Source organism: Pseudophryne corroboree, chromosome 5 (assembly GCF_028390025.1).
Source record: "Pseudophryne corroboree isolate aPseCor3 chromosome 5, aPseCor3.hap2, whole genome shotgun sequence".
In the NCBI taxonomy this organism is placed as follows: domain Eukaryota; kingdom Metazoa; phylum Chordata; class Amphibia; order Anura; family Myobatrachidae; genus Pseudophryne; species Pseudophryne corroboree.
In genome coordinates this window covers 590,087,763-590,100,050 of record NC_086448.1, presented here as the reverse complement: position 1 = coordinate 590,100,050, position 12,288 = coordinate 590,087,763, and the positions used below count along the sequence as shown (strand labels likewise).

The following is a 12,288-nucleotide window of genomic DNA, read 5'->3' as shown; positions in this document are numbered from 1 at the left end:
CAGGCGTGCCTAATGACAAAAACTTCTCGGTCTGGACGTAGACGCGCGCCCCATTCACTAGACTGAGAGAGCATATCCGTCCAGGATGCACGCACCTCCGTGATGGAGAACACTGACGGAGATGCGCCATATTCACTAGAATGGGAGAGCGTCTCTGTGCACTCCCAGTGGGGCTAGATGGACGGATCACCTAGTCATGCCGGAAGAGCACACACCTGCGATGGGGTCACACTGGATGAGTGCGGCTCCATCTGTATATTTGTGTCTAGATTTCTTACAGTTACAACCATAATTAAATTCAATAGTGCCAGCACCTTGCCATTTTCACTTTTTTTTGCCAAGAATTGAGCAGTGGTCATCTTTGGTACATGGCAGCCAATCTATTGATTCATCTAATATATTTTTTTAGTTTTTGTGTAGGCAATTTAGTACCCGTACTTCAATTTGATAGAAAATATCAGCCAAAAAGTCCTGATATTGTGCAATGTGTGTGCATTCTGAAATATCTGCCCATTTTTCCTATGGTTTATCCTAAAAACTTCATCCTCCTTGTGGGTGGACATATGCAAATTTGTATGGCAGAAAATCTGAAAATTAAAAACAAAAATCACTTTATGTGTAGTGTGGTTATGGGACCTTTCATTTGTCAGTTCTCAAAAATAATCAGACAGTGTGGGCCAAGTGTAATAGAGTGAGAGTTTCAAAAAGGGAGAGATTTGGTAAGGTTTTGCATTTTTTTTTAAAGTGGCAATTATTTACACAACAAGACCAACCTGGTTTTGCAGCGTAAATGATTGCCACTTAAAAAAAACTGAAAAACCTTACCAAATCTCTCACTTTTTGAAACTATCACTCTATTACATTTGGCCCTATGTACCAATTGTAACTTAATCTGCACATTTTAAATCTGCCTCACCTGCAGTGCAACATGGTTTTGCTTCCAACTGAATATGTCCCTGCATTAAACCCTTAACCCCTTGGGGATAATTGTACCATTTTATAGTGCAATCACACTTACCTCTTGTTGGTTAAACTGTGCTTCAGACATTTATTATACCAATGTCATTCACTGTTTGACAATAAGAACCTGAAAAATATCTAACATTTAATTGGAGAAATTTCAAAACTAATAAAAAAAAAATATTAATATTTACCACTTTTTTCCAGTTAAAAGGTGCAAGGTGATAAAGGAACCAGCCAATCAGATCCTAACTGTTAATTTACATATTGGAGCTGATTGGCTGGTGCCTTTATCACCTTGCACATATCACTTGTTTATCACTTCCTTATGCCTTCTCCAGGTTAATACATCTGCCCCAATGTTTCCCAAATCGCTGCTTGTTTATTCAGGTAAGTGTTTAATTAGTACAGTCTAACAGGTCTCTCTTTGGTTTAGGAATGGAGTATAGTCTAATTTAAACATCCATCCACTGTTGTTACTTGGTTACTGATACAGCAAGTGAGCCTTTGACTTAGGTAATGTTGTTACCTGATCATTCATGGTGCCACAGTTGTTTGGTACAATTGATGGCTCATGTAGGTTTCTATCCTGCAGTAGGGGAATCGAAGGTATAGTAAATTGTCTTTGCTCCAGACACTGAGCCTCGGAGCTTCATTGCAGCCTCCTGGTTTAACCACTGAATGTCAGGTGCTGCAGATGCAAATAAAGGTGTTACCCTCTTAAAAGTGGTGCTTCATTCAGGAGTAATGTTATGAGTATCAAGTACATGTAGGTTAATGTTAGCATTCTTTGTTTAGTAGTATCATGCTGTTTAGCACTGACGTGTGGTGGGGTGAGGCATGTTAGGCAGAATCTTTACTGTCATACTAACGTTTGCACCAGAGTTTTGACTGTATAAAGTATATAAAAAATACAAAGTATATGTTAGAAATATCTTCTTTGCATTATTCTAATAATTTTATAGCCAAAACTCTGGAGTAAAAAGTCTATGGCAGGTGAGGCAGTGCCTCCCCTGCTTATCTTTTCCGCTCATCTCTGTTCAAAACTCACCAAATTTCCAGGAGTTTACACTGCTGCACCTGTGTATAATGCCCAGATGTACGATTTGGCTCATAAATTGCATGTAAATTTGGCTCTGGGGCTAGCCAGTGCCTCCTGAGATATTTAGCTCACCGCACGTCCCTGCTGTTTAGTGCTTGAGGTCCAGTTAAATAGCCTTTGTACATGAATTATATTATCATCACTCTGCATCTTTATACCAGACATCCACCACCAACACAAGAGGTGTCTGTGTACTGTATATGTAGCCAAGTCTAATTAAATGACATCACAAGCTGGCATGTTGACATGGTTCTTGCATGTGCATACCCTTGTTGTATTCAAACTGTACATACCCATTTCTATTCTGCCTCTCCAAGGATAATGGAATGCAGGTCTAAGTCACTTAACACACTTACATCTTTATAAGAATATATGTAGAGTAGTTGCTAGTAGTTCGTTATTGTCATATTCAGTGGTATCATATTTTTTTCTGGGATCTCATATGAATAAACAAACAATTTATGAGATTATGAGTGGGCTCCAGACAATGGTAGTCTCTGCATAGCAAACTGGCCATGGAGGGATTTTAGTGTGATATAAATGCCCCTCCCCTACACCTCAGTTGTGCACTCACTCGCCTGCAATTAGGAAAGCTGGTAATACTGTAAACATATATTTAAAACAATGTTAATGTAATTATTACTATTTTTATATAACTTGGTCAGCATGATAGTAGTCTAGCTTTTAAACAATTTAGAAAAATGTTAAGTTTATTATAATAGATTCTCTTTGGCCATGAGTTAATATAGATGATAATATAAATGATCCTTTATAACATTAGTCAGCAGCAGATATTTAGATATTCTTTCAGTAATCATTTTTAAGGCACTTTTACTAATATACAGTAATACTCTGCTATTCCAAAGGTATTACTTAATATAACCTTACTTTGTCACTTAAAGACTTGTGAATCCAGAGAGTTTAGGGATTAAGTTAATTTGCATTTAAAATATGGAATAATTATGACGGCAAAAGGATATTGAAAAATCTTGCTCTCTTAAAGTACAAAAAAATGAAAATATAACAATTATTTAACCTACGCGTTAGCTAAATGTGTTATGCTAAAATCTGTTGGATTATGTGTTATGCTGACAGCTGTTGGCTTACTTTAACTAATTTTATTACAATCTGAAATAACTCATGTTATGCACATTCATTTTTCTAATGCAAAGTCAAGACAAATATTTGCTTTTGCATACTGTCTTTCAGCTCCAGACTAGTTTGACTGAGCCAATGACATTGTCCAAGTCAATTTCCCTTCCTCGAAGTGCATACTGGCATCATATTACCAGACAAAATAGCGTCGGTGAAATCTACAGTTTACAAGGTAAGTGGTATAGAAATAAAGCATCCTGCCTGTTAGTTTGTTACATGCTGAGCAGGACTCATTCAGCTTGTTTTCTTCTTTGAAATGGTTGTATTCCTTTTCTTTCAATTTATCAGCTGCCATAAACCTCTGTGGGAAGCCTGGTTTTTAAAATTGCCATTTTTGTCATCATTTTATCATCTAATGACAAATCGCTATGTAGCCTGCACAGGCAATCTAGAGATGACTTTTTGAACTTTACAATGCAAATTGCAGCCATCAAAAAATCCATTTAAATTCTGGTTTTATACCATGCTCCCTGATAAGCACTTTGGCTTTAACAAACATGACAATCTAATTTTCATAAACTGCACAAATTTAACAATACCGTAATCCAAATATTCAAAACTATTTAGAAGCTTTGTTCCTAATGCCATGATACGATTCACTATGCTAGGATGGGTAGAATACTATTGTCTGTGTGTATTATTACAATGTTCTCTGAAATGAAATGATAACTAAAAATGAAAGAGTTTTAAAGGGGCAGATATACTAAACCTTGTAGAGTGGTAAAGTGGAGAGAGAGAAACTACCAACAATCAGCACCTAACTGTCATTTTTCAAAACACAGCCTGTAACATCTCAGTTAGGAGCTGATTAGTAGTTTATCTCTCTCCACTGTATCACTCTCCAAGGGTTAGTACATCTCTCTCTAAAGTTGCAGGAGGTTAGAGAGATACTGTATCACTTAAGACTAAGAGTGGAGGGAAGGTGCCAGACTGCACTTGTGCTGGTTTCTTCTGCACATAACAGGCCTATTACTGTGTGGGAAGGAAGATGAAATATAAAAACATGCCAAAAGAACAGTGTTCTCGGATGACCGTTTTTTGTCTTGTTTTTCTTGCTTACTATATAATAAAAATACACTATATAAAATGGCAATAAACAAATGCTGGAGAACTAGCTGACATATCTGCTTTAAGCAGCAGAACTCTTGTTTGTAGTAAAATAACCATTGTTGTTTACAGTATATGGACAATAACTAATTTTCCAGAGTACCGAAATAGCCTGCAAATTTGCATTTAAAAGGTAACAGAATAATATGCTGAACAATGCTTACCATTTTTCATTATTCTAATTTCATGGGACTTTTTGTTTCACACCAAGCAGAACCAAAGCCAAGGTTTCAATGGCAACAGTGCACACTTACGTACGTGTTTTTTGGAAGAGCTCTGTAAAATTTGATACTGAATTTAAATTTAAATGGATTGTACAGTATGATTTTTGAATTTTTTTTTTGTAACTTTACATGGTACGGTAATATAAATTATATCTATATATATAAAAGCGAAAGCCCTCAACTCACTCACTCACTGACCCATCACTAATTCTCTTACTTCCCAATATGTTAGGAAGCTAAAGTTTAACATACAGTATATATTCTTCAGGTGGGAAATAGGAAAACCTACGTAATTATAATTTGAATAAACCCCTCCTAGGGGCTGAAAAGGGGGTTGGCATAATGACATCATTACCAATGTGTTGCTTGCATTGCATCAACAATAATGCTCAAACGGACAATCAAATCAAAATTTGGATTGCACATCCAGTGTGCAGAACCACAAAAATTGTCCTGTCACTTTTTACCGTATCTGCTATGGGTGCTCCTCAGGTAATATGCCAATAACCCTGGTTGAATATTTCTTACATTAACACATCTCAAATTTAAATCTCTACAGATTTACCAAATTACACTTGATTATATGTACAACCGTGAAAATCAGAAACTCCTGTGCAAAGAATGGGTAGAGCAGCTAGTATATATATATATATATATATATATATATATATATATATATATATATATATATACATACAGTACAGAGTGATTCAAAAGTCGCAGTAAACCCCTTTGTTTCAAAAACTGTGCAGGAAATGGGATATCTGAATACTCCAGCAAGGTATGGGTGAGGTGGGCTATCTTTAAGGGTATGTACCGAACATGGGCGCCATCTTGAAATTGGCCATCTAGAATCTAAGTCAGTTTTTTCAAATGGAAAGGGGGTTGTGTATCATGTCAAACATCATCAGAATTTGCTGAAAAGTATTGCTGCAAACCGATTTGAAATAGCAGTTATGGTTCAAAAGTTACAACACTTTTTTCATTGAAATTATAGGATGAACTGTTCTCCATAATGACATTTTCACCAAATGTCAGCAACAACCAGTGCAATTCACACATGCAAAGAAATCAAACCATAGATAACATACTGTAGATGTCCAGAAATTAAGTTATGTGCAATAATGTGAAATGACACAAGGAAAAATTATTGAAAACGCTTACTGAAATTTATTTAACACTTTGTACAAAAACCTTTGATGGTAATGACATCTTCATGACACTTCCTGTATGGAGAAACTAGTCACATGCATTGCTCATGTGTGATTTTGTCCCATTCTTCCACACAAACATCTTCAAATCTTGAATGTTCCATGGGCCTCTTCTATGAACTCTGATCTTTAGTTCTTTCAATATATTTTCAATTGGATTCAAGTCAGGTCATTGGGTGGGCCATTCTAGCAGCTTTATTTTCTTTCACTGAAACGAAATTGAGAGTGACCTTGGCTGTGTGTTTATATGAAGTAAACTAGTACCATATGCTGAAAAATAGCCCCACACCATGATGTTCCCACCTCAAAACTGTTAGGATATGGTGCACTCTGTGCCTGTCTTCTTCTGTGTATCAGTCTATGGGTGCAGCCCCTAGTTTTAGACCTCTAGTGCCAGGAGTCACTCGGAGGTGGAGTCATATGATGTTAGTTCCTGTTCCTCCATCTCAGAGAGAGAGTGAGACACACAGAGAGACGGAGTCCTAGTGTACAAGTGTGCAGAGCTGAGACTGGGAGCAGATCTCAGCTACAGAGACTCACAGTGTTCCAGGGGGTCATTCCGAGTTGATCATAGCTGTGCTAAATTTAGCACAGCTACAATATTCTTCCCTGACATGGGGGGGATGCCCAGCACAGGGCAAGCCCGCCCCACATGTCAGTGCCATCCCCCCCGCAGAAGTGCAAAGGCATCGCACAGCAACAATGCCTTTGCACTTCAAGAGTAGCTCCCAGCTAGCGCAGCTTTAGCGTCTCCCATTGGCGTCCCCCTTTCGGTCCGGCAACACCTGCATTGGCCGGACCAAACCCACGAAACAGCGGCCAAATTACGGTGTTCGCCCCTCTCCCACCCAGCAATCGTCTCTGCCTGTCAATCAGGCAGAGGCGATCGCATCCCTGCTATGGCCTTTGGCCATCTGGCATGCGCCGGCACCCTACGGCGCCGGCACATGCGCAGCAGGGACCCATTCGCTCTGCTGCATTAAAACACAGTGAGCGAATGGGTCAGAATGACCCCCCAGTGCATGCATCATCTTCTCTACAGTAGGAGTCAGACTGCATGGCTGTGCAGTACTCCATGCTTCACCACAGACATCTCCTGATAAGTACCACTACCTAATGCTGTTACCTTGTGTGATATATGGGCTCCTGATTACCAATATCAGTGTTACATCTGAGTCACCTGTGTACACTAAATAAACCTTCAGTACTATTTAAGTCTTTAACTGTGTGGACTGACATCACTGCACCAGATAGCCCAGGACACTCTGCTAACAGGTCATGGGCCCAGTCCCATGCCCAGACTCGCATGTACCGGAAGATTAACCCCCTGAGTGCTGTTGTATAATTACAGTGACACAGTTTAAAGTGACATTTTATACAAGTTTAGAAAGGCCCTTACTGCATTACAAGCTGGGACAATCACAGTACATTTAAGAACTGGAGGTGAGACAGTTGTTGCATATATCCAAGATGTGTTGTACGTACTTGATTTAGGAAGTAATATCATTGCTATCAGCGTCCTAGAGAAAAAAGGCTATAAACTCCAATTTCAGAAGGGCAAGGGTATGGTGCAGAATAAAAGAGAGACTCTTATCACTTCAGCAACCCGGTGCAACCAACTATATGTCCTGGACACTGAGGAGTGTACTGCAATGATGGCTACAGAGGAAAAACAGTCAATGGAGCTGTGGCACAAACACATAGGTCATCTGTGTTATGACAACGTCCAGAAACTGCTAGATGGAATGGTAACAGGGATCACCATGAGCAATGCTGAAAGACCCATGTGTGAGAGTTGCATAAAAGGCAAGCAAACTCGCAACCTTTTACCACAGTCAGTTAATAGAGCAGAGACACCATTAGCTCTAGTGCAAACAGATGTGTGTGGTCCAATGAAGGAAGAATCAATCAGTGGCTACAGGTATTTTGTGATTCTCAATGATGATACCACAAGAATGAGACATATGTACTTCCTTAAGGAGAAGGATGAAGTTGTCAACAAAATTGTGAAGTACAAAAACCTGGTAGTGAAACAGAAAGGTTTGAAACTAAAGATCCTGAGATCAGACAACGGTGGAGAGTATGATAACAAAGTCTTAACTGCATTCCTTAGAAACTATGGCATAAAGCATCAGCTAATAATAGCCTACACACTGGAACAGAATGGTGTGAGTGAGGGGACAAACCACACAGTTGTTGAGAGAGCACGGACTATGCTAAGTGATGCTGGCCTGTAAAAGAAGTTTTGGGCAGAGGCAGCATCTACTGCAGTATACCAAAAGAATCGGGCACCTACAGTGGCCATCGAAGGAAAATCTCCACTGGAGGCGTGGTCCAGGACAAAGCCAAGTATCTGTCATTTGCATGTCTACGGGAGCAAAGCTTTTGCACATATACCAAAGGAGAAAAGGAGAAAGCTAGATCCAAAATCCATAGAATGTATAATGCTTGGATACTGCAATGAAAGCAAAGGATACAGACTTCGGGATGTTACAAGTAAACGTCTTCTTAAATCCAGAGATGTGGTATTCTATGAGACAGCACCACAAACTGGAGCAGTGGAACAACAACAAAATGTATTATTGGATGTACAGGCAGCAGAAAGCGTGTCTCAATCTAAGAGTGTCAAAGCAGACTAGTCAGAGAACTGAAGTTCCACAAGGAGCAACAAAGGTATTCCAGCCAAGAAATGCAGTGAAGAGTATGCAAACATAGCTTACTGTGAACCTCAAAACATACAGGAAGCAAAGTCAAGCAGTGATTGGACAGAGTGAAAGTCAGCAATTGATACAGAACTGTCAACAATACATGATCTACTGTTATATCAACTAGACTTTGATTCCACATTCCTTAATGGAGAATTGACTGAGGAAATTTATATGGAACCACCTGATTATGATATGGACATATTCCAAACTGGGAAAGTTTGTCTCTTAAAGAAGTCGCTATTTGGCCTCAAGCAAAGTGGGAACTGTCACAATTGACCAACAAACATATATTGAGGCAATAATTTCCAAGTACGGAATGACAGATGCAAAACCAGTAAGTACTCCCATTGATAAAAATACAAAGATGGTCAAGGCCATGTCACCAAGCCAGTTTGCAAATAATCCTGGGAGACAACACTGGATTGCAGTAAAGAGAATACTAAGGTACCTCAAAGGTACAAGTTCACTAAAGCTGAAATTTATAAGCTCATCAGATACCAGCTTAAAAGTATTCTGTGATGCCAACTGGGGATCAGATGATGATGATAGACATTCTTATAATGGATACCTGTTTGCACTGGCAGGCACAGCCGTATGCTGGACAAGTAGAAAACAACTCACAGTTGCTCTTTCTACAACAGAGGCAGAGTACATGGCGCTCGCTAAAACTTCAAAAGAAGTGCTTTGGATAAGAGAAACTTAATACAAATTAGGTCTTCTTTACCACAGTGAGATCATCAACATAAAGTGTGAAAGCAAGGGAGCAATTGATCTTTCTTGTAGCACAAAGCATCATGGATGGTCTAAGCACATTGCTATTGTTATCAATTCATTCGTGATTTGGTGGAAAACAAGTCCATCAATGTGGAATATGTTGCAAGTGAAGAAAATATTGCCGACATGTTGACAAAAGGACTGTCATCACACTCGCTACTTGCATTCTTGATGGAATGTGGACTAGAAAATGGTTAATGTTGATTTATTCTTCCTGTTTCGATTCACATTATGTTTTCGGTTACAGGAGTGACTTTATTGATTTGTTTAATAAAATGTCATGTTCTTTAAACTTGTGACCGGAGACAGTCTTGAGCGAAGGCGGAGTGTTAGGATATGGTACACTCTGTACCTGTCTCCTTCTGTGTATCAGTCTATGGGTACATCCACTAATGTTAGATCTCTAGTGCCAGGAGTCACTCGGAGGCGGAGTCATATGATGTAAGTTCCTGTTCCTCCATCTCAAAGAGAGAGTGAGGAGAGTGTGATACACAGAGATTCCCAGTGTACAAGTGTGCAGAGCTGAGACTGGAAGCAGATCTCAGCTACAGAGACTCACAGTGTTCCAGTGCATGCATCATCTTCTCTACAGTGGGAGTCAGACTGAACAGCTGTAAAGTCATCCATGCTTCACCACCACAGACATCTCCTAAGTACCACTACCTAATGCTGTAACCTTGTGTGGTATATGGGTTCCTGAATAATGATATTTGTTACATTTGAGTCACCTGTGTACACTAAATAAACCTGCATTACTATTTACGTCTTTAAGTGTGTGGACTGACGTCACTGCACCAGATTGCCCAGTACACTCTCCCAACAGAAACTCTACTGTTGGTATGGTGTTTTTTGGGTGATGTGCAGTGCCATGCTCCTCTGAAAATGGTATATGATATGGTAATTAAAGAGTTCAACTTTAGTCTCATGTGACCAGACTGTGAGCACATGAATGCATGTGAATGCATGATGGGGGCCGACCATTGTACGGCAAGGTTGCCCAGCATGCTGACCACCGTTCATCCCCCCTTGATGAAGCAGAAATTGCAATTGCATCACAATTTCTGCTTCATTGTAGAAATTAGGATTGCCTCCTGCCGGCGCAGCTTGGCCCATCGCCATCTTTCTGATCATGACGGCTGTGTGTGACATCACGCAGATGCCGCAATCATGCCCCTGCTACACCCCTATTTGCACCGCACTGCCCCACTTTTAGAAGCCATGCCCATGCAACGCTCCGTCTCCACCTTGGAAACTGAGCATTGCCGCCTTGTGAATGCCTCTGCCTGATTGACAGGCAGAGGCATTCTCATTTTCTGTGGCCCCCGCAGTAAATGCAGAGTGCATGTGCAGGATGGGAACTACTTATGCACCCGCATTCTTTTTGTCTTTTTGTAATTTTTGTGGTTGGATCGTGTTTTGCGATCCAACCTGAATCCAGCCCTATATTCTCCCTGTATTTAACAGGCTTGTCCAAATGTTGTGCAGCAAACTGTACATGAGCTTCAACGTGCTTTTTCTTCAGTCATAATTCTTGTCATAAACACCTTTTTATAGGCCATCAGGCAGCATTGCTTTCTAATTACTGATAGATTTCAGCTGGTGTCTTTGCTTTCCGTGCCTTTTTTTGCACCTCCCTTACTTTATGTGTTCAATACTTTGTTCCTGCGTCATTTCACATTATAACACATAACTTTTTTATGGGCATCCATGGTTTGATTTCTTTGCATGTGTTGATTGCATGAGTTGTTTCTGACATTTTGTGAAAATTTCATTACAATATCCCCATTACAAATATATTTACAGAGAAAAATGTTGATATGTTCCATACTTATTTTACCCGCTATATATAAAGTGTTCCTGATAGTCTTCTTAATATTGGGGTGGCTCTCAAAGAGCTGTGGGGTCTATTTACTAAGCCTTGGAGAGAGATAAAGTGGAGAGGGAGAAAGAAAGAAAGAACCATCTCCTAAATATAATTTTTCATACACAGCCTCTAACATGGCAGTTAGGAGTTAATTCACTGGTAGTTTATCTCCATACACTATCTTTCTCCAAGGCTTAGTAAATAGACCTCAAAGTAAGAAGAATTACTGTTTCTCTCCAGCTGTTGTGAAACCCCAAGTCCCAGCATGCTTAAACTGTGGCAGGATATGCTGGGATGTGTAGTTTCACAACAGCTGGAGAGCCACAGGTTGACCAGGCATGAGTTACTGAATTAGAAGTAGAACGCTGTTGTTTCAATTGGCACAGCAATACGAAGTAGCAAGTCTGGGTCATCTTTGTGTAGTCAAAAGCAAATCTATTTTTTTAGGATTATGTCTTTCACAGAAAGCAAATAAGTATAAAATGAAATATTATAGGGGGTTATTTAGAGTTGTTAGCAAACTAAAATAGTTAGCAAATGGGCAAAACCATGTTGCCCTGCAGGTGGGGCAGATGTAACATGTGCAGAGAGATTAAATTTGGGTGGGGTGTGTTCAAACTGAAATCTAAATTGCAGTGTAAAAATAAAGCAGCCAGTATTTACCCTGCACAGAAACAATATAACCCACCCAAATCTAACTCTCTCTGTACATGTTACATCTGCCCCACCTGCAGTGCAACATGGTTTTGACCAATTGCTAACTTTTTTGGTTTGCTAACAACTCTGAATACTGTAAACCCCATAATTAGTAAATACCCATTTTACTCAAGGACAACTTTTTCACAGTTTGCATTGTTATGTTATCCCCTTGTAGTAGTCATTGGAGCATAATATATCAAGTAATATTTGCAGGATATCCCCTGGAAACATTCATTTTCAGGGGCACCTTCAAATATTAAATTTCCCCTGCATGTACCAACGGGATACCAAAGCCAATATTGGATATTTCTGCTGCAGTCCTTCTTTTTAACACAAAAGCAGCATTTCAGGATTCTATCGGCCTGCTTTATTGCGGTTGCTACCATGCTCCAGATTGCAGCTGCCAGAGGCATTTTCTATTGTAGACTATAGGCTACAGTCAGGGCCGGTTCTTAGCTTTGTGGCGCCCCGGGCAAAATATAGG

General features: G+C 39.7%; 1 protein-coding gene across 3 annotated transcripts in view; it reads left to right on the top strand.

The window, feature by feature from the left end:
• The window catches only part of DOK6 (docking protein 6), a 799,313-nt gene that overhangs the window by 685,768 nt on the left and 101,257 nt on the right, over positions 1–12,288 (top strand). For all 3 annotated transcript variants that reach the window (XM_063923391.1, XM_063923390.1, XM_063923392.1), the window contains exon 7: positions 3,272–3,389. In XM_063923391.1, coding sequence (XP_063779461.1) covers positions 3,272–3,389 — 118 coding nt within the window. The remainder of the gene's footprint in view (positions 1–3,271; positions 3,390–12,288) is intronic.